General features: G+C 39.5%; 1 protein-coding gene across 2 annotated transcripts in view; it reads left to right on the forward strand.

The window, feature by feature from the left end:
* Positions 1 to 21548, forward strand: part of XIRP2 (xin actin binding repeat containing 2) — a 91085-nt gene that overhangs the window by 64548 nt on the left and 4989 nt on the right. For both annotated transcript variants that reach the window (XM_006033437.3, XM_025215235.1), the window contains exons 4-7: positions 9140 to 9247; positions 9542 to 9614; positions 10538 to 10662; positions 11421 to 20904. In XM_006033437.3, coding sequence (XP_006033499.1) covers positions 9140 to 9247; positions 9542 to 9614; positions 10538 to 10662; positions 11421 to 20904 — 9790 coding nt within the window. The remainder of the gene's footprint in view (positions 1 to 9139; positions 9248 to 9541; positions 9615 to 10537; positions 10663 to 11420; positions 20905 to 21548) is intronic.

A 21548-nucleotide genomic window follows, 5' to 3' on the forward strand; every position in this document is an offset into this window, starting at 1 on the left:
CCTACACAAGGGGAAACAGCAATGAAATCTTGTCTGGCTAACCTGCATCTTTATGAGTTAACACTACTGTTTCCCCTCCATGGTAGTCATCGTTTCTCTTTTCTGCTAAAATACCTGGCAAACTGCCAGACACTCAGTCCAGTGTGAGATCTGATCTTTTGCATGGGAATGGACACTGGATGCAAATACTTCTCTTTTGGTCCAACCACCACCTAATCCAACAACAGATCTTCATTAAAAGAGCCAGCCAGAATACAGTAAAAGCTGTGTTAACCGGCACTTTATTAGCCAGAAAACTCTATTAACCGGCATCCAAACAAAACCAGAAGTACCACTTCCAGGAGACTTCCTGTTTCGCCACTGCAAGCTGAGTTTTTCTTCACCATTTTTTTGGCCCACAGCCCAGGGCAAAGCAGCCTGCACAGGAAAAAGCAGCCTGTGCAGGGCCTCCCTCCCTGTCCCCCGGCACACTGATGCCAGGGAGTGCACCAGACGGTGCACATTTCATTAACCGGAATATTTGATTAACCGGCATCCCTGCATTCCCGGGGGATGCCAGATAACAGAGCTTTTACTGTTGTATGCTTTTAAAGGATCATGTAAATAAACCTCTGAAGAAATGCCCTAACAAGCTCCAGCTCTCACCACCCAACTCATTAACCAAATTCCAAACATACTGTATTTTCCTGCATACAACACACACCTTTTCCCCAAAAGGTCAGCCCCTCAAAATTGGGATGTGTGTTTTAAACAGGGAAGCTGTTTTTTTCACTGGAAAAGAAGCATTCCTGGAGACATTGTGCATGCCATGCAGCTGCCAAGATTGCTGCCACTTGTGTCTGCTAAGCAAACTGAACTAGCAGCGTCGTATATTAACCCTCCCACAGCCATAGCTATTGACTGAGCATGGTAGCTTGAAGCAGAGCTTGAAACAGATTCTGGTACTATCTTGATGAGGTTTGTGATGTGGAAACCATACTTTATTTACAGGAACTTATATGAAAAAGTACTTCCAGTAAAAAACTAACAGTCTTGCAACTGCATTTACAAGGGTCTGGAACTCAGCCATGTGTGACAGACTATCTCCTCCTGGAAACAGTGTCCAGAAAATGTGCATCCTAGCAGACAGTCTGCCACACCAGGAAGTTTCTGATGCTACACCTCCTAGACACTCAATGTTTCCAGGAGGACTTGAATATAAATGCTCTTGGAACTAGAACACCAAACAAGGACAGAGAGCATTACCCTTTATTGAATTTAGCCCTGCAATGGAAACAGAGGAAGTGCAGGATGCATGCAAAATGATTCTTGTTTCTCCTGACTACTGAAAGCCTTGATAAACATCTGGGCTGCTGCTGATATGTAAAATCATTGTTTCTATCAGAGAGCAATCCTCGCCCCACCCCAAGTCTCCCTGAAAAAAAATACCTAACACTTGGTGCTAACAATCTCTCTGACAACCACTTTCTCTCTAGCTTCCCCCACCAATTAAGAAGGTAATCATGATTAAAAGCAGCAAAAATGCAGGGCTTCTGATTCGTGAGCAATTTTAATTTTTGGATGTTTGATTGTGGTGAACCAGAATAAAACCAATGTGTTTTTAAGCTTTCCTGTGAACCGGCAATCACAAAGAAGAAACATTTCAGATGTTTCTGGCCTGCAGATGCTCCCTGCAGGCTGCATCTGCAAAATGAACAACTGCCAGAACTCCCTGGGTCTGTGGCTTTAGGACAGCCCTACCAGGAGGACTGCTTCAGGCACAGGACCTTTGGCTTCCAGACTTCTAAGGTAGGTGTCCCTCCAGGCTACTAAGGCAGAAGTCTGGAAGTCCCCAAGTCCAGATTATAGGTCTGCCCTAGAGCCAGGTGCAGGTTCTGAGGCAGGAAGCCAAACCTAACTGGAACTCAGAGATCTTCAGAAAGCCTAGACAGCCCTTCCATGATTGGCTGACTTGTAGACACAGACTCTTGTAGACACAGAAAGCACAAGTGTCCCCAGGCTTGGAACAGTCCTCTTATGGGGCTTCTTGGGACCAGGAATCCTGGGAGATCCAGCAGCTGCTACATAATATTGGCAGGTTTTATCTGTAGTACTGCTGCTATCACTGTCATGCATCTATGGGACACGTTGGTTTCACTGAGCAGCTCTCTAGTTGGGAGCTGTGAAGACCTTTCAGTCTGGCCCAGGGTTTTCAGAACTTCCAGATTCCTTCCTGCAGACCAAAGAGTCTAGAGCCTAAAATCCCTGGCTACAGCAGGGTCTCCTAGGTCTTTCAGGACTACTAACTTAATGGCAGGAAACCTTGTATTCCTGCAGTTCTTTTTGATATGGAGTTAGAGCTGGTCTGGCTTCATAGCAGGGACTCTGGAACCCTGCCATGGCTAATTGCCCTGAAGTCCTAGGACCCAACAAACACTGGAGTCCCCAGTAGCTGAGCAAAGATCCAGGACTTGACTAAAATTAGAATATCTTGTTCAGACTAATATTAAAATGCAATATTGATGGCAAGAAGAAATGGCTTTAAAAAGGTAAACCATTTTTTCCTCACTTCATTGAAAAATTTGCCCTCCATTCAGCAAAGTGTGTAACTTCTCAGGATCTCATATCAAGAAACATGCAACAGATACATAGAGCACGCTAGATAGAGACCTGTTGAAAACAGAGCACCGATCACAATCAGCCATTGTTTATTGTTATTTTGGCAATCAAAATTGAAGATGCATCTGTTTTCTTGCTTCTGTTGGGGAGGGGAAGAGAGAGACAACATAGCTGAATCCCAGGAAAAGCTTTTACTTAATGTCAAGCTATGAATACAGTGTTACTTTAGGTGCCTGTCTTGAGAGATGGTATGAAAGCCACGAAGCACAAATTTCACTAAATACACATTGACATGGTTCATATATGAATTACTGGAAGGCTGCGTGAGACTCTCCAGTCCCATTTCTCATGTCTTTATTTGCTTTTATTGTATATTTTAATTTAACAAATTTCCTGTTTCTCCATATAAATAATTTTACTCTACAAAACTTTTCTTTTTCTTTCTGCCACAACATAAGGATGAGAAACAGCAAAAAAGTGTCAGATAAAAGGAATAGGCAGACTGTAGCCCAAAATGTGTGATAATCAATTACCAAAAAACCAATCTTGGAACATTTTGCAAAAAGGAGTCTACGTAAGTTATTACAGCTCAGAAACACTAAGATTGATGCATTGGCCACTAACATAAAACTAGTGTAGCCATTATAATTCTGTTCAATAATACCATCTGACGACCTGCATTAAAAAAAAAAAAAAATCATGAGAGCTTATACAGACCCTTCTTTCTTCCCTCCCTTCTAAACATTTTAATTTGAAACAACATATTTTTGTCCTACAGAAATATTAGGCAACAATGATCTAGAACCAAAGACCCATTGTAGCAGGAGCTCTACAGGCACTTAAATAAAACAGTTCATGTCCAAGAGAGTTTACAAATATTGTATGATAAATATAATATTATATGACAACTATAAAAAAATAAGGGAGCTGGAACAAAATTGAAGGATGAAATAAAAAGAAAAGAAACATTATGCATAACAGATAACTGTCCCAGAGTACAAAACACTTCACCATTGCCAAGCTGACAGTATTTTAGAAGCTTCTTACATAATGTGATACAAGATAAACAATTGCTATGTATTTAAGATAGAAATGGGAGCCCAGACCAAAAGAAAAGCAATCATCTTTTCAGAGGACCTAGCAGTATCTTTTCCACCTGGCTTTAGGACTTCTGAAATATTTTCTGTAGTTTTTGCCTTCTCTATCCCTGCATACTTGGGTACACACAACTGTTCTTACCTCATAGAATAATACATGCTCTAACAGGGAACTGACATCTTTGCACAACTTCCAGTTTCTTAGACACAGCATGTTTCTGTTCATTCCCTAGCTGTAGTGCTCCATTTCACAAACCCTCAAATATTTATCCCAAAGTCTTGTAGAGAGATGTACATGTGAATTACATAGTTACTTGCACACTTCCTTGGTCCCACTATTGGGACATTAATGATGATGTCATTAATGTTCCATGCATTTCCATACCAGCTATATAATATTTATATAGCAGCTTAGCAGCAGCTACATATTTATATAGTGTACTTAGCAGCTTCCTTATATATCTTTAAATGTAATATGATTTAAAATTATTATTTAAACATTAATTAGGCAAAGAAAAAAAAATACCTTTGAAGTCAAATCTATGTTTGTTCTAATTTTGCTCATGTCATAAGTCCTACCCCTAAACTACCTTATATGCTTTTATAGAACTTGGATTTTGCCTTTGAAAACTAGGTGTGCATAGAATATTTATACATGAAAGAAATTCTGATCTTCACACTTTTATGAGTTGAGAGCTTCACAGTCATAATGAACTGTGATCATTATGACATTAATTTTTTTCAGACACAAATGGTATATCCTGTATCATGCAGTTTGTTTTAATAATTTAAAATAGAATAGGAAACATTTATGTCAGCTGACCCTTAAAAAAATCAAGCATTCTACAGACAAAGATAAATGAGTTGACTCAGTGTCATAACTGGGGAGGAGAGGCGGGGGGCAAGGGGAGCAATAGGGGCAACCACCCAGGGTGCTGATGTGAGGGTGTGTGAAAAAAGGCGCTGCTGTGTCTTCACAATTCCAAACTATAAGTTGCTACTTCCACTTTGCCCTGGGTGCCTGGTCGCATCCCCTACACTGCTGGGTTGACTTCTCTTGTAGGCATACATAGATTTCATAGACATTAGGGCTGGAAGGGATCTCACAAGATCATCAGGTCCAGCCCCCTAGAATCATATAACCATAGAAAATTAGGGTTGGAAACAACCTCAGGAGGTCATTTTGTCCAACCCTCTGCTCAAAGCACGACCACCCCCAACTAGATCATCCCAGCTAAGGCTTTGTCTACCCAGGTCTTCAAAACCTCCCAGGATGGAGATTCCCCCATCCATCTGGGTAGCCTGTTCTAGTGCTTTACTACCCTCCTAGTGAGAAAGTTCTTCCGCATATGTAAACAAAACTTCCCTTGCTGCAACTTAAGACCATTGTGACTTCTCCAGTCATCTGCCACAACTAAGAACAGTCTACTCAATCCTCTTTGGAACACCCCTTAGGTAGTTGAAGGCTGCTATTAAATCCCGCTGCAGTCTTCTCTTCTCAAGACTAAATAAGCCCAGTTTCCTCAGCCTCTCCTCATGCCCCAACCCTCTAACCATTTTTTTCGCCTTCTGATGGACTCTCTCCTGTTTGTCCACATCCTTTTTTTTTTTTTTGTTGGGGGTGGGGGGGTGGCAGGGGGTAAATGTACTAAGGAGTGTAACGTACTAGGGTTAGATTGGTTAGATTGTGACACTTAGCTACAGTCATGAAGGGACACTTGAAGGGAGAGAGAGGCTGCAACTAGATTTAGACAGACTACAAAAGTGGGCAGATGAGAATAGGATGGGGTTCAACGCAGACAAATGCAGGGTGGTGCGCCTTGGGAGAAGGAATCCACAGCATACATACAGGCTGGGGAGTTCTCTTCTTGAAAGCACAGAGGCGGAAAGGGATCTCAGAGTCATTATTGACTCCAAGATGAACATGAGCCGCAAATGCCAGACCGCAGCCAGCAAGCCCAGCCATACCTTGTCATGCATCCAAAGGTGCATCCCAAGCTGGTCCAGAGAGGTGATACTCCCCCTCTATGCGACTTTGGTCAGGCCGCAGTTGGAGTACTGCGTCCAGTACTGGGCGCCGCACTTCAAAAGGGATGTGGCCAGCCTGGAGAGGGTTCAGAGGAGGGCCACCCATTTGGTGAGAGGGCAGTAGGACAGGCCCTACAAGGAGAGACTAAAGGACCTGAACCTGTTCAGCCTCAGCAAGAGGAGGCTGAAGGGAGACCTGGTGGCTGCCTACAAACTCATCAGGGGAGATCATCAGTAAATAGGAAGATCCCTATTATCTCCAGCACCACCTGGGGTGATGAGGAACAATGGTACTAAACTGATGGAGAATAGGTTTAGGTTAGAGATCAGAAGGCAATATTTTACAGTTAGGGTGGCCAAAATCTGGAACCAACTTCCTAGGGAAGTGGTCCTCACCCCTACCTTGGGCAAATTCAGAAAGAGGTTAGATGATCACCTGTCTGGGGTCTTGTGAACCCAGCATTCATTCCTGCCTGTGGCAGGGGGTCAGGCTAGATGATCTGTTCAGGTCCCTCCTGACCCTAGCTACTATGAAACGACTATGAATCTATGTAGTGGGGGCAATACAGAGCAATATTCCCGTGTGGAACCTCAAAATGGCATTCCACAGAATGCTTTATATAGCGTGCATGTGGCGCACACACGGTGGTAGTGCCCTTTAAGGGGTGAACTCCACCAGCATCACTATGTGCAGCTGGTTAGGAATTCAGCCATGGTTTACCTTATTCTCTGCTGCTTTTTTGACTGAAAAGCTGTTGCTCCTATAGCAGACTTTTGTCCTGACAAATGCAATTTCAAACAACTCTTATCTAAGTTGTACAAGGGCAGGGGTTCTCTGTCTTCAGACTCTCCCACCCACTTCCCCCAGTGAATGGCAACGTAAGTACACAGTCAAAATTTGCCCTTTTATGTTTATGATGCCTAAGGCATTGGTAGCTATATGCTGGGTAGCTATAGCTGCTATTTTATATCATAGTGATCCTTAGCAATATAGTAGCTTCTTCACAAACAAATACAAACTGTAGATCAATAAAGATGCAATGAAGTTCAGATTAGATATGATTCCTGCATACATTAAGCCTAATTATATTCCTTTTTAATACACTTCAACCATTGAAAGCATATATAATAGCAAACATCAACATACTTTATGTCTTATAAGTGAGCGTTTAAGTAATGAGATCTTAACTTATGTATCTAACACATCTTTACCTGAATGCAGAAGCAGGGCCATCCCTAGGAGGGGGACAAATTGGGGCAACCGCCCCAGGTCCTGTGCTTTGGGGGACCCACAGACTGGGGCAGAGCAGTGGCGGTGCAGAGCTAGGCGGAGCGACTGCTCCACATCCAGCCGCTCATTACCCTCCCACCTGACGCCACTGCTGCCAATGGTGGCAGCAGTTTCTTTGGGTCTGGGGCCCGTGGGATCAGAGCAGGAGCAGAGCCCTGCATGGGCTGATTTGCCCCGGGCTCCACACCCTGCTTGGGTCTGCTCTGTGCAGAAGCATGTATGTGTATGAATATATATAAAATATAATCACAGACGGAGTGGCAGGTCCCCAAGTGTTTGTGAGTTGCTTCATTTTAGCTTTGTGGGGCATTAACTCTGAAGACTCTATACAGTTGCAAATTAAGTCTGGAACATATGCAAATTTTTATCATGTCCTACCCCGAGGCCTGCATGCACTCTAAAAATTCAGTCTTAGCAGGAAATAGTATCAAATCTCAAGTTTAATGAACAACTATATTATCCAGTGGGTCAGTAGCCAGATTTATTCTGCTTGATACTGGTGTTTTTATTGTAGTCCAAGTAAATAACTTTACTGCATAAGGGTTCAATAGGATGCACAGTCGCCACGAAGGGGATGCATGCCATAGAGTCTGAGGTGCCTGGTATCCCCCTTTATAGCAGGTATATAGGAACAAACTAGTACAACTTCCACTACATAGATTCACCAGACATACCCTATTTTGTGCAAACCATATAAAGCAAACCAGTCCTCAGGCAAAAAAGCCCTGGAAGCTCCAGTGTCATAGGATGGCTGAGGGTATACATGTGGAGAGAGAAATCTCTTTTCCTGTGGTTTATTACTCTTCTAGCTACACTGAAAGCAGGTGCCAGCATTTGGTATGTAGAAAATTGAGTTTTTTTCATTGCTTCAGGCTGTAGATATATAAACCCAGAAACACATTCTTTCTACTTTCATGCACTGAAAATTTTGGAGGTTCTTTACAGGCCTAGCACACTTTTTAGTTTTTTAACTGAAAGTTCATATTCTGCAGAAAAATATAAGTGAGCCTCGCTCTTACCAAAGAGAGCTGCCTATTTGACACTAACAAATGCGTTAATCACTTTATCATTTCCATATCTCATAATATTAACAAACCTGGACAAATTAATTTGTACTGATACTATTTTGGACTAATTTGGAATTTTTATAAGGAGTATGTCGCAAAGCAGTTTAAGGAGACTGATAAACATGATCTCCATTTTACCGATAAGCAAGTGATTTGCCCTAGGTCAGAAAGCAAGTCCACAGCAGAATTTGAGCTGAAACTGAACAAAGATAGCACCATCACAAGAACCATAGAAATTAGATTACGTAGATATATAGAATACAGCTTAGGTGCCAACTTTTACTTTTGCCTGGGGAGGGAGGGTGGGGAGGCCTAAGATAATGGACACGTGGAAAATTTTATGCAGTTCAAGTGGCAGCCGTTTTCCCAAGGGGTGGCAGGGCTCTCAGACAACCATGTATTTGGCACCTCTGGAACACAGACTCCAGCCTATTACAGCACAATTGTATCTCTTTTAATGTACAAAAGTAACACGAATATTTCTTAGGCTCTTCTATAAAGAGCAAAGACAACAGGCTATGGATGACGTTGTAAAAATCCCAATCCAGCTTCCATTTTTCATAAACAAACTTCTTTGTTTGCACATGAAAATGACTGCTATACACACAGTACGATTTGCATATCATCTCTTTTACAAAGACAAAATCATGTTTATGAAGTTCCTTTAGCTCAGTCCTGCTAATAGACAGGAGAAGTTGGTGGCTGTAGAAGCATCTTCATTAAAACAACAATTAGCTGCTGATGCTCTCCTTCTCCTGCTCTTTACTTTGTATTTTGTACTTATCCACACAGATTTCAATACATACATATCAAAAGCTGAGATGGCACTGCAGTAATGAAATTGCAATATGTCTATCATCTATTATACAGCAAGGCCTGTCTTAAGTTTTGTTGGAGATCTTATTCACATACGGTATCCTTCACGGGTGAAAAAACCTGTTTTTTAAAACACTGCCTTTTACATTATAATTTATTAGTGAAAAGCATCTATAGACAAATATGAAGTTTTTAGTTTACCATTAAGCTGTTAATGTGAAATTACTTTTATTTGTCCTTAGGAAATGACAAGTAGGAGTCAGCTCAAAGTATCAAGCAGCAGCAAAGAAACTGAACGAAATGAAGTGACCTCCAAAGAATCTCAGCTGGAGGCCTTTCAAACAGAAGAGGTAACTGTATCAATTAATTGTGTCACCAGGCACTTACACAAAGATGCTGATTTTGAGGCTACATATTTTCATCTTAACTCTGTTACTACTTACTATAACAAGATCTTGATGTTCTGATGATAGTTACCTAATTTAGTGGTATGGAGACATGGGGGAAGAAAAGGTGTTTTATAAGAATTGCTTCAATGTGTTAATTAGCCATGGTTTCATTCAGATTTTTCCTTCATAAAACTTTGGTGGGAAATTCTCATGTATTATGCTAAACTTGATTTAAAGTTAAATTTTTGTACCCAGGTTTCTCATCTTGAAAAAGCTACCCATGAAACAACGAGAGCTTCTAATTTTGCTCAACATACTGAAGAAACAGGTAAGAAAGTTGGGAGGATATTAAGCATAAGAATAGAGAGTAACAAATAACAAATAGCATATCCACTTGCTCACACAAAACTAGCACTGGTCATACATGAACATGAAAACGTCAGTTCCAACTGCACAGTCCATCCCTGTTCAGCAAAATGCTGATCATTGACTTCCATGACATTTAAGAAGCATGTGATTAGATCTAAGGACCTCCTGAAGTGTTTTGCTAAACAGGATGGACTGAAGCGCATGATTAAATACTCTAATGCAGGAGTCAGCTACCTTTCTGTAACAATTAACAACCTTTCATTAACAAGGTTTTATCCCAAAGCAAGCTGCTGGCTTCTTGGCTGCAGTGGGATTAGCAGTCCAGGGAGGTAGCCTGAGCTGGAATGTCAACCATGAGCACCCCAAGGGAGGAAGCTTTCAGGAGAAGTCCCCCCTCATTCCCCCACCCCCAGCCCTAACCCTGCAAATACTGTGACAATATCATTTTTGGCATGCTTAGTGAGCTTGATAAAATCTCTTCCAGGCTGGATCTGGCCTGAAGGTTGCTGACCTCTGCTGTAACGTATCACAACTATGAAGAATAACAATCCTCCTCACATTTTGGCAAGCAACAACTCAGTTGTGCAAATGTTTAACTACTGTTCACCTGGACAGCTCCACAGAATATGAACAAATGGCCTCAAATACTGTTTCTGCAATATCCAACAATCCTGGTCCTGACAGACCATGGATAATGTAGCACTCTGCAATTATTCATGGTTCTCTGTGCAATGACTGAGTAGCTCTCCTAGCAATGCAAGGCTGGATTGATCTAGTGTAATGTGAATTGGTCTAGTGTAATAACTTTTTATAATTCATTGATAAAGACATTTTTAATAACATGGACATAGAAAAACCCTTTTATTCTTATTGTCATTGCAGTAGTCAATGCAGCTATGGATGAAGAGATTTCAAAGATTTCAACACAGGTTTTAAAAGAACAGTTTGAAAGGACAGCCCAAGAAAAGGCTGACAGAGAGACTGCAACACCTGCAAAGCAGATTAAGGTCTGTACTTAATAATAAGAGTAATCTCTGTCCATGCAAACTAGAAATGTTAAAATTCAGTATAACACTGAAATGCTACTCTATTCTGCAAGCTCTCAAATCTTAGCATATTCATATTTTGGTCACGTAGTTTGTCTGAATCTCAGTGTAATGTATCATGGAAGTGGTGGGAAGATAGAGGGCTTGGAAAACATGTGAACAATAAATACAAAATAACATAAATTGCATTAAATAATCTAACAAACATTTGTATTAGGAGATGAATACAGTTAAAAGCAAAGCTTTAAAAAAATCTTTTTGTTTTCCTCTGTCTTCTCTTGCTGCATGCAATCTCCTCTTTATCTTTTACTCTGGTAAAAAATTATAATTTCTGTGATCATCTTTCTCTCCAAAATTTTTGGTTGACACATTAGTTCAGAGACAAATGCAGAGAATGTTAATTCCATTTAAATTGAAATCAGTATAAACTGCTGGTGAATTATGTGTTATGTGCAGTACATCAAATTTGCATTGGTTGCAGCAGAGAAACCAATGTTGCAAAATCACTGCATCTTACCTTTTATACATTATGCCTGTATTAGAATTAGTTTTAATTCTATGAGGCTCTGAAAAACATCTGAAGGTGTTGGGTCTCTTAACCTTTAATTGCAATGTCCTTGCTCAGCACCTTGGAGAACTAATCCTTTGAATGGAATCAATAAAACTTTGGGCTGAAAAAACGTGTTTGTTAAATAAAATATCAATTTTGTCCCCTAAAGATTGAAAATGAATATCAAGAAATTGCATGGCCTTCTGCAGTTAGTTCCTCTTCCACGGCCAGTGCTTCAGCAAATAGAATACATGAAACTTCTGTGACAAGAGAAACAAAGCATGGGACTGCTGCTTCTCCTACAGTTCACACCAAGTCCTCTAAATGCAGAAGCAGAGAAGAGTTACCTCCTCCTTCTACAGCCATGCTACAACCTCCATCAGATATGAGAGAGTTTTCCCAGTCCCCTGAATTATTCACCTCTCCAACAAAGCTCACAATCCCCAAAGATTTGTATTCAAAGCAGAGAAATTTATATGAATTAAAACGTTTATACAAACATATTCACCCAGAAGTAAGAAAGAATTTAGAAAAAGATTATTTACGTGAAATTTCTCATATTGTATCTACTGAGCTTGAAACAGGGAATTCAGCATCAAGAGATGTACAACAAGCTAGATATGTCTTTGAAAATAGTCGTAATAGCCCTCAAAAGTGTATGAGCCCAGAGAGAGAATACCTAGAGTGGGATGAAATTCTAAAAGGAGAAGTTCAGTCTATGAGATGGGTCTTTGAGAACCAGCCTCTGGACTCAATCAAAGATGAATCTCCAGACCCAAGCAATATTAAAAGCATTGCAGATCAAGAAATCATTGCGGGTGGAGATGTTAAGTATACAACCTGGATGTTTGAAACACAACCTATTGATGCACTGGGTTCACATTCTTCAGATTCTGCAGAAAATGCAGACAAAATTCCTGAGCTAGCTAGAGGAGATGTCCGCACAGCAACATGGATGTTTGAAACTCAGCCTTTGGATTCTATGAATAAAATTCATCATGACAAGGAACAAGAAACAGATGAAACTTGTGTTAAAGACATTACTGGTGGTGATGTGAAAACTGTAAAGTATATATTTGAATCCCTAAATTTGGATAAAATTGGTCAGTTGTACTCAGTGGATGAAATTAACTTTCTGCAATTGAGATCCGAACTTAAAGAAATTAAAGGAGATGTGAAGAGAAGCATAAAGCATTTTGAAACTCAACCAATGTATGTTATTAGAGATAACTTGGGTCAAATGCTGGAGATTAAAACTGTTCACCGAGAAGACATTGAAAAAGGTGATGTCAGAACAGCACGCTGGATGTTTGATACACAGCCCTTAGACATGATTAACAAAGATCCTCTGGAAATTAAAGTTGTCTGTGGAGTCTCTATGGAGGAAAACATCAAAGGTGGTGTTCACAAGGCAAAATGGTTATTTGAAACCCAGGCTTTGGATACTATCAAAGAGGACTCAGAAGTAACTGTCAGTAAGAAGGAAACTATTCTAGGAGCTGATGTCTGTAGAAAGTGCTGCATTTTTGAAAATCAGCCACTTGATACCCTAAAAGATAATGACAACACAACTCACCTGCCACCTGAAGAAATAATAGGAGGTGATGTAAGCACCACCAAACATTTATTTGAAACGCTACCAATGGATGCAATAAAGGATAGTCCAGATGTTGGGAAACTTCAGAAGGTGGTTGCTACTGAAGAAGAAAAAGGTGATGTGAGGCATCAGAAATGGATTTTTGAAACAAAACCTCTTGAACAAATTAGAGAAGGAAAGAAGGAATTTGTAAGAACAGTAAAACTTGAAGAAATTGACAAGGGAGATGTAAGCAGCTGCAAAAATATATTTGAATCAAGTGGTGTAAGTAAGTACGATGAATCCCATAAAATTCACATAGAAGGCATAGAAAGAGGCGCTGTAGAGTTAAATAAAGTTCTTTTTGAAACAACTCCATTATATGCAATTCAAGACAGTTTTGGAAAATATCATGAAGTTAAAACAATTCGACAAGAAGAAATTTTAAGAGGAGATGTAAAAAGCTACAGATGGCTATTTGAAACAAGACCTCTTGACCAATTTGATGAAAGCGTTAAAAAAGTCCAGATTATCAAAGGAATATCTTCACAAGAAGTGCAGTCAGGTGATGTAAAAACAGCAAAATGGTTGTTTGAAACGCAGCCTCTTGATTCTATTAAATATTTTAGCAATCTAGAAGATGAAGAAAGCAATACAGAGCAGACTACACATATTGTTAAAGGAGATGTAAAAATGTGTAGATGGCTATTTGAAACGCAGCCAATGGAATTGTTGTATGACAAAGTTCAGGTAGTGACTGACAGTGCAGAAATTCATAAAGGAGATGTCAAAACCTGCACTTGGCTCTTTGAAACACAGCCACTTGATGCGATAAAAGATGAATCAGAAACAACAGTAAAACTGCACACTGTGAGTCAGGAGGAAATTCAAGGAAGTGATGTCCGTACAGCATGTTTCCTGTTTGAGACAGAAAATTTAGATAATATACAAGGAGAAGGAGAAAAGGAATTCAAGAGAGTAGTGGAAATTGATATCCAGCCCGGTGATGTTTCCACTATGAAGTATAAATTTGAAAACCAGTCACTAGATTCTATAAATTATAGTTCAGAGGAAGTTCTGGAAAAAATTAAAAATATACAGAAGGAAGATGTACAGAAAGGAAATGTTTTACATTGTCGATGGCTTTTTGAAAACCAGTCTATTGATACTATAAAGGAAAACCAAGAAGACAGTACATTATTCAGAACTGTTACCGATATACAGGGTGGAAATGTGAGAAAGGGCTGCTTTATTTTTGAGACTTTTTCTTTGGATCAGATTAAAGATGAATCTGTAGACATCAACACAGAGAAAACCATTAGTGTGGAAGAAATAACAAAGGGAGATGTGAAAAACTACAGAATGTTGTTTGAAACCCAGCCACTGTATGCAATTCAAGACAAAGAAGGGTATTACCATGAAGTGACAACAGTTAAGAAGGAAGAAGTGATCCATGGAGATGTACGTGGGACTAGGTGGCTGTTTGAAACAAAACCTCTAGACTCTATTAATGAATCAGACGATGTATATGTTATTAAAGCTGTCACTCAAGAAGATATTCAAAAAGGAGATGTGAGCTCTGTCAGATACAAATTTGAGACCCAACAACTGGACAAAATTTCAGAAGATGAAAAATTAATTATGCCTACTATTGATGCTGTCCAGGGTGGTGATGTGAAGGCCAACAAGCAATTATTTGAATCTCAGGGGCTCAAGAAAGACACATATGTAAGAACAGTTAGTGTCAATGAAATTCAACAGGGCAATGTTAAAACTTCTACTTGGTTATTTGAAACACACACTATAGATGAGATTAGAGGAGAGGGGTCAGAGTATAAGGATATTAAGACAGTCAAAAAGGAAGATGTGCAAGAATGTGATGTTCAGCAGGCAGTGTGGCTTTTTGAGAACCAGCCTTTAGATTCCATTAAGGAACCTGAAGAAAGTGAAATAAAAATAAAGGAAGAAATTCCACAGTCAGATGTAAAGACGACAACATGGCTTTTTGAAACAACACCTTTCCATGAATTTAATGAAAGCAAGGTTGAAAAGGAAGAAATTATAGGAAAAAGTATCACAGAAACTCTAAAAGAACTTTACTCTCACAAAGTTGTGGAGTCTCATGGAATTATCCTTGAGGCAGATGAAATTGGAGATGTCCGAATGGCAAAATATAAACTAATGAATCAAGAGCCACCTGAAATACAAAAGGAAGAGATTATTAAAGGGGATCTAGGCAACATAATGATGAACCTGCTGTCCAAAAGGAGCACTGTCAAAAGAGAAATTACAGTAAATGAAGACGAAAAGGGCAATGTCAATTTGACCAAAGCTCAATTACTGAACAGATCGACAGATGTTCTTGTTGAAAAAGAAGAGATAGTGAGAGGCGATATACAGGAAGCTATAAAAAACCTGTTTAGTGAGGATAGTTCTGTAAAACGAGGAATTTTAATTCAGGAAAATGAGAGAGGCGATATTAACATGACAGTCTATTCTCTCCTTCACAAAAAGGATGGCAATAAAATCCATCATGATGAAGTGATAGGTGGTGATGTGAAACGTACTATTCACAACCTTCTGTCTTCTACCATGAATAATGAAATAACAGAAAGAGCTAAAATAGATGAATCAGAGAGGGGAAATGTTCAGTTTTTCACAACCTGCATAGAATCTGGAGCTCTGGATTATCTAAAAATGTTTCAGACTGGGTCAAATGAAATATTCACAATGAAGAAACAAGAAGAGGAAGGAGAAATAATTGGTGGTGACGTAGAAGGTACGAAGCTGTTACTGAAGAAACAGAAGCTTCCAATTCAACGCACAGTTAATGAAACTGACATCATCCCTGGAGATGTGTCTAATACAGTTAAAATTTTTTTGACAGAGCCAGAAAATACATCTTGCCATGTGCACAAAGAAGAAATTATAAAAGGTGATTTGAAGGCAGCTTTACATTCACTCAGCCAGGCTATAAATCAGACAACTGTTACAGAAAAGGAAGAAGTTATAAAAGCTGATATCCTGGCAATACTAAGGTCTCTTAAAGAATCATCCTACCAACTGAAAGAAACAGAAAAGCCTGATGTCATCCCTGGTGATATTAAGCGGACAATTGAATCCCTTGAAAAAGCTATAAACACAACAAATAAAGTTCTGAAAGAGGCGGTTGTTCAAGGTGACCTTGAATCAACATTAAGATCTTTAAAAGAAGCTCAGCAGTCCCTCAAGCGCATAGACAAAGAATGTGTAATCAGCAATGATATTCAGAATGATGGACAATACCAGCTAGAAGCCTCTGCAGAAGAGAAAATTGTAGAGCATCAAGAAAGTGAGTATAAAGACATAAAAAGCACCAAGAAGATACTTTCTGAGGCTTCTCAAATATTAGCAAAAAACCAAGTTAATGTAACACAAAATCTACAAAAGACTGTTAAATCTCTCCATGAATATCATGAAGGAAAGCATGCTGAAGATGAGACTGTCTCCAGGGGTTTAAAAGGTACTAGGAAGATCCCTTTAAATCAAGAATGGAGCACTGAATCTCTGGATACTGATAAAACATTTCTAAGGAGCTTACCTAATTTACAACAGAAAGTTATCAAAAAAGTAGATGATTCCAAGGATAAAATTCAACTCCAAAGCCATACAAAAAAAGAAGCAAAACCTCTTATTGATCAACATGTGACCAGTCAGTCTGCTTTTAACGCTAAAGTTAAGAGGGAAGTGAGAACAGAGAAATCAGAGGTGTGCAGAGCTTTGAAGGAGGATCATAGCTGCAGCACAGTTCAGTTTACTGAACACACAGCAGAAAAGAAACAGAATCCATGTAACGAGCATGAAGATAATGATTTTTTCAACATAAACAATACAGAGAGAAGAGGAAAGGCAAAAATATCAACAGGAGTTTATACCTCCAAAGCCAGAGCCAGACAACAACCAATCAACGTGGCTGCTAGTGGGGTTTCTAAAGTGACTGGCCATCCAAAACAAGTGGCAAAGAAAGAAATAAACCAAGCTCAGAAGTTTAAGGAGGGTTTTGGAGAGAGTGAAATGAGTGTTCAGCCAGTGCAAGATGTAGTTTCCATGACAGCAGAGCCAAATATAAAAATCAAACAAAAAGTAAAAGTTGGACATGAAATGCACAATAAATATACAGAAACTGAAAAGAAGAAAAAGAGCAATGCTCATCAACACAAGACTAAAACAGGAAAGACTAAAACAGAAGCTACTAAATCAGACTTCCAGTGTTCAGTAAACAAACCTTTAAATCCCGCCAAGAATGGTATGGAGAAAGATTTGCCAGAAATAGATTCCCCACCCCCTCCACCACCCCCTCCTCCACCACCACCTTCATTCACATCTTCTGAACTGGAATTTCCTCTACCTCCTCCTCCTTCAATGATGCCATCTGATACATTGTCACACTTAATTATGGACAACACCAAAGCTGAATTTGACCACTTTCCTCCTCCTCCACCACCACCACCACCACTAGATGACAAATTGGTAAATGAATTTCTGCCTAGTCTCTCTCTCCCACCACCACCACCTCCTCTCACAATTTCTCCTACTGTTCAGCCAAAGCAAAAGAAAGAATATTTCCCCAGATATCCAGAGAAGGTGCCACCTCACTCAGTGCAGCGTCCTGCTAAGGCTGAAGCATCAGGTAAGGCACCTGAGGGTCCATCCTCAAAGACATGTCTGCAAATGGAACCATCTAAGAGGCTAGCAGCTAACAAGTCTAAAATACCTCCAAAACCTGAAACCACTGTTCTTCAGAAAGGCACAGAAATTAATATTACCAAAACAGCAGAAGAAAGCAAAGTGTCTGAAACCATGGTGAATATTGTTAGCCAAGAGCAGAGACAGAAATCAACTCATGCAAGAACAGGAGAAGTAAAAAAGCCCTCACTCATTACAGAAGGGATTAATCCACCACCCCAAATTCCACAAGAATCACCGCCCACTAGGAAGAGAGTGGCTTTTCCACTTACAAAATCACCTTCCCTTCCACCTGAGCCAACACAAACACAACCTAAACCTTACATCCGGAAATTTAAAACCCCTTTAATGATTGCTGAAGAAAAATACAAACAGCAAAGGGAGGAGATGGAAAAAATGCAAGCCAAAAGCTTGTGTCATGGGACTGCCAGAACAAACAACGAGGCACAGGGAAGTCCAGTTCAAACAGAGCCAGAAAATCATGTGCCATTACAAAAATCAACCAAGCAGGATCAAACTGCTTCACAAGGTTCAATGCCCTCTCTAACTCCACAGCAAGTGATGCCCTCTGATTCTGACTTTCAAGTCAATTTACAAGCAACAGGATCTCAAGTTGATAAACAACTGTCTGCATCATTAGTAGTATCATCAGCTGCTGAGCAGCTTCAAAACATTTTAGAAACCTCAGCAGAAGATCATATTAGGAAAAAAGAACTGCAAGGTTCAAAGGATCTTACGAAACATAATTTATCTTGTCAAATGGAACAAATCCATCAAAAACATGCTTTGCATAAGACAGAGCAGCTGGAGAATGTGGAGCAGTTGCACATGTCCAAAAATAAAATCATCTCCCCTAATTTCAAAGTTAAAACCATCAAGCTCCCCATTGTAGATCAAAGCTTACATGAAACACAGAAAGATTCTAGGGTGCATGAAAAACAACAGGAAATTAATGTTCAAAATGTTGTCAAACAACAAAATCAGGAAAAGCAGAGAAAAGACATAAGCACTGTCATTGGGAAAAAACAGAGTATTGCAAAGCAGCACCAGACACATGCTGATGGGAAGGTGCTGACAGAAAAAACACCTTTAAAGCACATGGAGAACATGCAAACAGTAAGGAAGAAAGATTTCAGTCAAGTGAAACATAACTTAATTAATGAGAAAGGAACAGAAAAAGGAGAAGCCAGGCATGAGAAGGTCTCACTGACTAACAAAATAAATCAGGGCAAGATACTAGCTTGGCCAGAAGACGACAAAGTAACAATACAGAAAAAACAAGAGCAGTTTAGGAATAAATCAGCAGAGAAAGTGCTCCAACACAAGGTAGCTGATACGCATCATGACTCACAGACCCAAATTGTAGAGCAAAAGAATGTGTGTGTTTCTGAAAGTAACTTCCAGAATAAAGAATTGTCCCACCAGTATAATAGTCTGCAAGAAAAAGAATGTGTCACAGACAAGGACTCGCAAGTAAAACAAGCTTTTCTGAAGACAATAGATCCAAAACAAGAGATTACACAGAACAAATCTTCATTTTCTTCTTCACCAAAAGTATCACAGCCAGTTGATGAAAAATGTGCGGCCGATATACTAGAATTCTTGAGAAAAAGGGAAGAACTGCAGCAAGTTTTGTCTAGAGTGAAACAGTTTGAAGATGAGCCAAATAAAAATGGCATGAAAAGATTTCAGACATTTTTAAGTATTATCCCTGTATGGCTAATAGACCAAGAAAGAAAGAAAAACATAGTTCATATTATGATGGAAAATAATTTAGAAAAGCTAAAAGGAGAGCTATCAGATATTAAACAGCATGCAGTCAAAATGCTCGCCTCCTGTGAAGATACAATCCAGACTGCTATGTTGACCACAAACCAAGTGAAATCCAGACATGACTCTGTCAGCTATGGGGACCCATCCCAGAAAATATCAAAAATCAGCTTGGGCTCCAACAGAAAAGATACACATAAAATGGAAGATATTATCAAACAAGAAACAGCGCACCATGAAATTAAACAGCAGTCTAATGGAATCAGACAGACAGAGTTCAGAATTTCTTCTCCAGCACTAAGAATGCGATCACCGTCTCCTACTTACATAACAATTGCATCTAGGCGGACAGACTCTCCTCTCAAGGACATGCCCTCCTCATCTCCCATCCAAAAAGAAACTAACACTGTTCCTCCATCACTTCCCAGATCTGCAACACCAAACTCTAGAATTCAAAGGCCAGCTTCTGCTCCCTCTTCTCCAAGAAGCCACTGCAAACAAGCGGCCAAACTGAAAGACTCCACAGCAAAGTTATCTCAAGGAGCAACACGGTACTGGTCAGTGACACCAATTCCAGTTGTTGAAAAAAGGTCAGAAATAGTTAAGTCTCCTGCAACCCTTCGCCGACAACTTAAGATTGAAACTCATGCTGCAGAGACTTTATCCTCAGCAACTATACCTGTAACTCAAGTAACTGCTGGTACAGTAAAGAGTGAAAAAGCAGCACGTGAAGAGGATAAAAAAGCAGAGAAAAGCAACACCCGCAGGCACCAAAAGCCAGTAAACATTCCAGAATGCTTACAGCCCCATACTGAAAGCTTAGATGCAATCTCAGTTACACAAAAAATTGAGGGTCCTAAGGTTGATCATTCAGGGCTTATTCATAGGTTTGAGGCATCTGAGAGAGTGATACATACACAAAAACAGCCAATTACAATAGCTGAAAGATTAGGCAATGAAAGTGAAGAGGAAATGGATATGTTCTTAGGGAACACTGGAGACAACTCAGTATTTGATATAAAATCAAAGAAAAGATTTTTTGAAAGTAGTGAAATGAACAGTAAAGTAAAGGCTGGCAGGCACACATTTAGCAAGGATGAATATGATCTGAAGTCTGTGGAGACTCAAAAGCAAAAAGATGGCTTACAAAATTCTCCTTGCTGGCAGCTCAGGGACTCAAAGCAAAATGCATCTTATGAACAAAGGCAATGTGAAGATAAGGAGTGCTCATTTGAACCTGTTGTGTGCATAGAAACAAAGTCTCACGGTGAACAATCTTCTGGTCGGGATGCATTTGCAAACACAGTCACTGAATCTAGGGCTGCTGCCTCCACATCACAAGGTGCTGATGGTATGCAGTCAGGATTTGGTTTCAAGCATGCACCTCCAACATATGAAGATGTAATCTCAGGACACATTTTGGATATTTCTGCTGCTGATTCACCAGAAGAACTACTAAGAAATTTTCAGAAGACGTGGCAAGAAAGTGAGAGGGTGTTTAAAAGTCTTGGATACAGAGTCTCAGATACTTCTGAAACTGAAGTGAGAAGTAGCTTCCACCAAGAAGCAGAATTTTTCAGTGGTAAATAAGCATGCAAAGTGTGGAGAACCCATTTAAGGGTCCTAATCAATGTCAATATGTCATGCAATTAATGAATACTGTGTTTATAGTCACAGGATAAGGTAACATAAAATTAACAAACTTTTCTTAATTTTTGCTGTCTGTCTCTCTTTTTCTGTTAGCTGTCTTTTATCATTTTCTTTTCCAAAGGCATCTGCTTTAAGTGATGTGCCGAATGTATGACTAACAAATACTGATATATTGGGCTGTGAGGCCTTTTTGCCAAGGTAAATATTGCATTTCAATTAGCAGCCTAACATATATATTTATATATATGTATGTATATATTTACATAAAAAATAAAACAACATAAATTCTGCATTTCAGAAATGCTAACCCGTTATGTGTTCCTGATAAATAGCCAACACTATACTTTTAACTGAGATAAAAGTAAATGGCAGTTGTGTTTGCATGTAGTACATCATATTAGTGATGAGAAAACAACTTTCAGATTTTAAATGTGTCCATTTAAAATGTGCTAATGCATAGGACTTGTACTTAAACATACTGACCTTTGTTTAGGGTGGCTTTAATTAGGCGCACACACAATTGTAGAAATTGTTCATAGGATTTCATGCAAAAGCTTATGATATATTTTGTTCAGC

This window comes from Alligator sinensis, unplaced genomic scaffold, assembly GCF_000455745.1.
Source record: "Alligator sinensis unplaced genomic scaffold, ASM45574v1 scaffold1166_1, whole genome shotgun sequence".
Lineage (NCBI taxonomy): Eukaryota > Metazoa > Chordata > Crocodylia > Alligatoridae > Alligator > Alligator sinensis.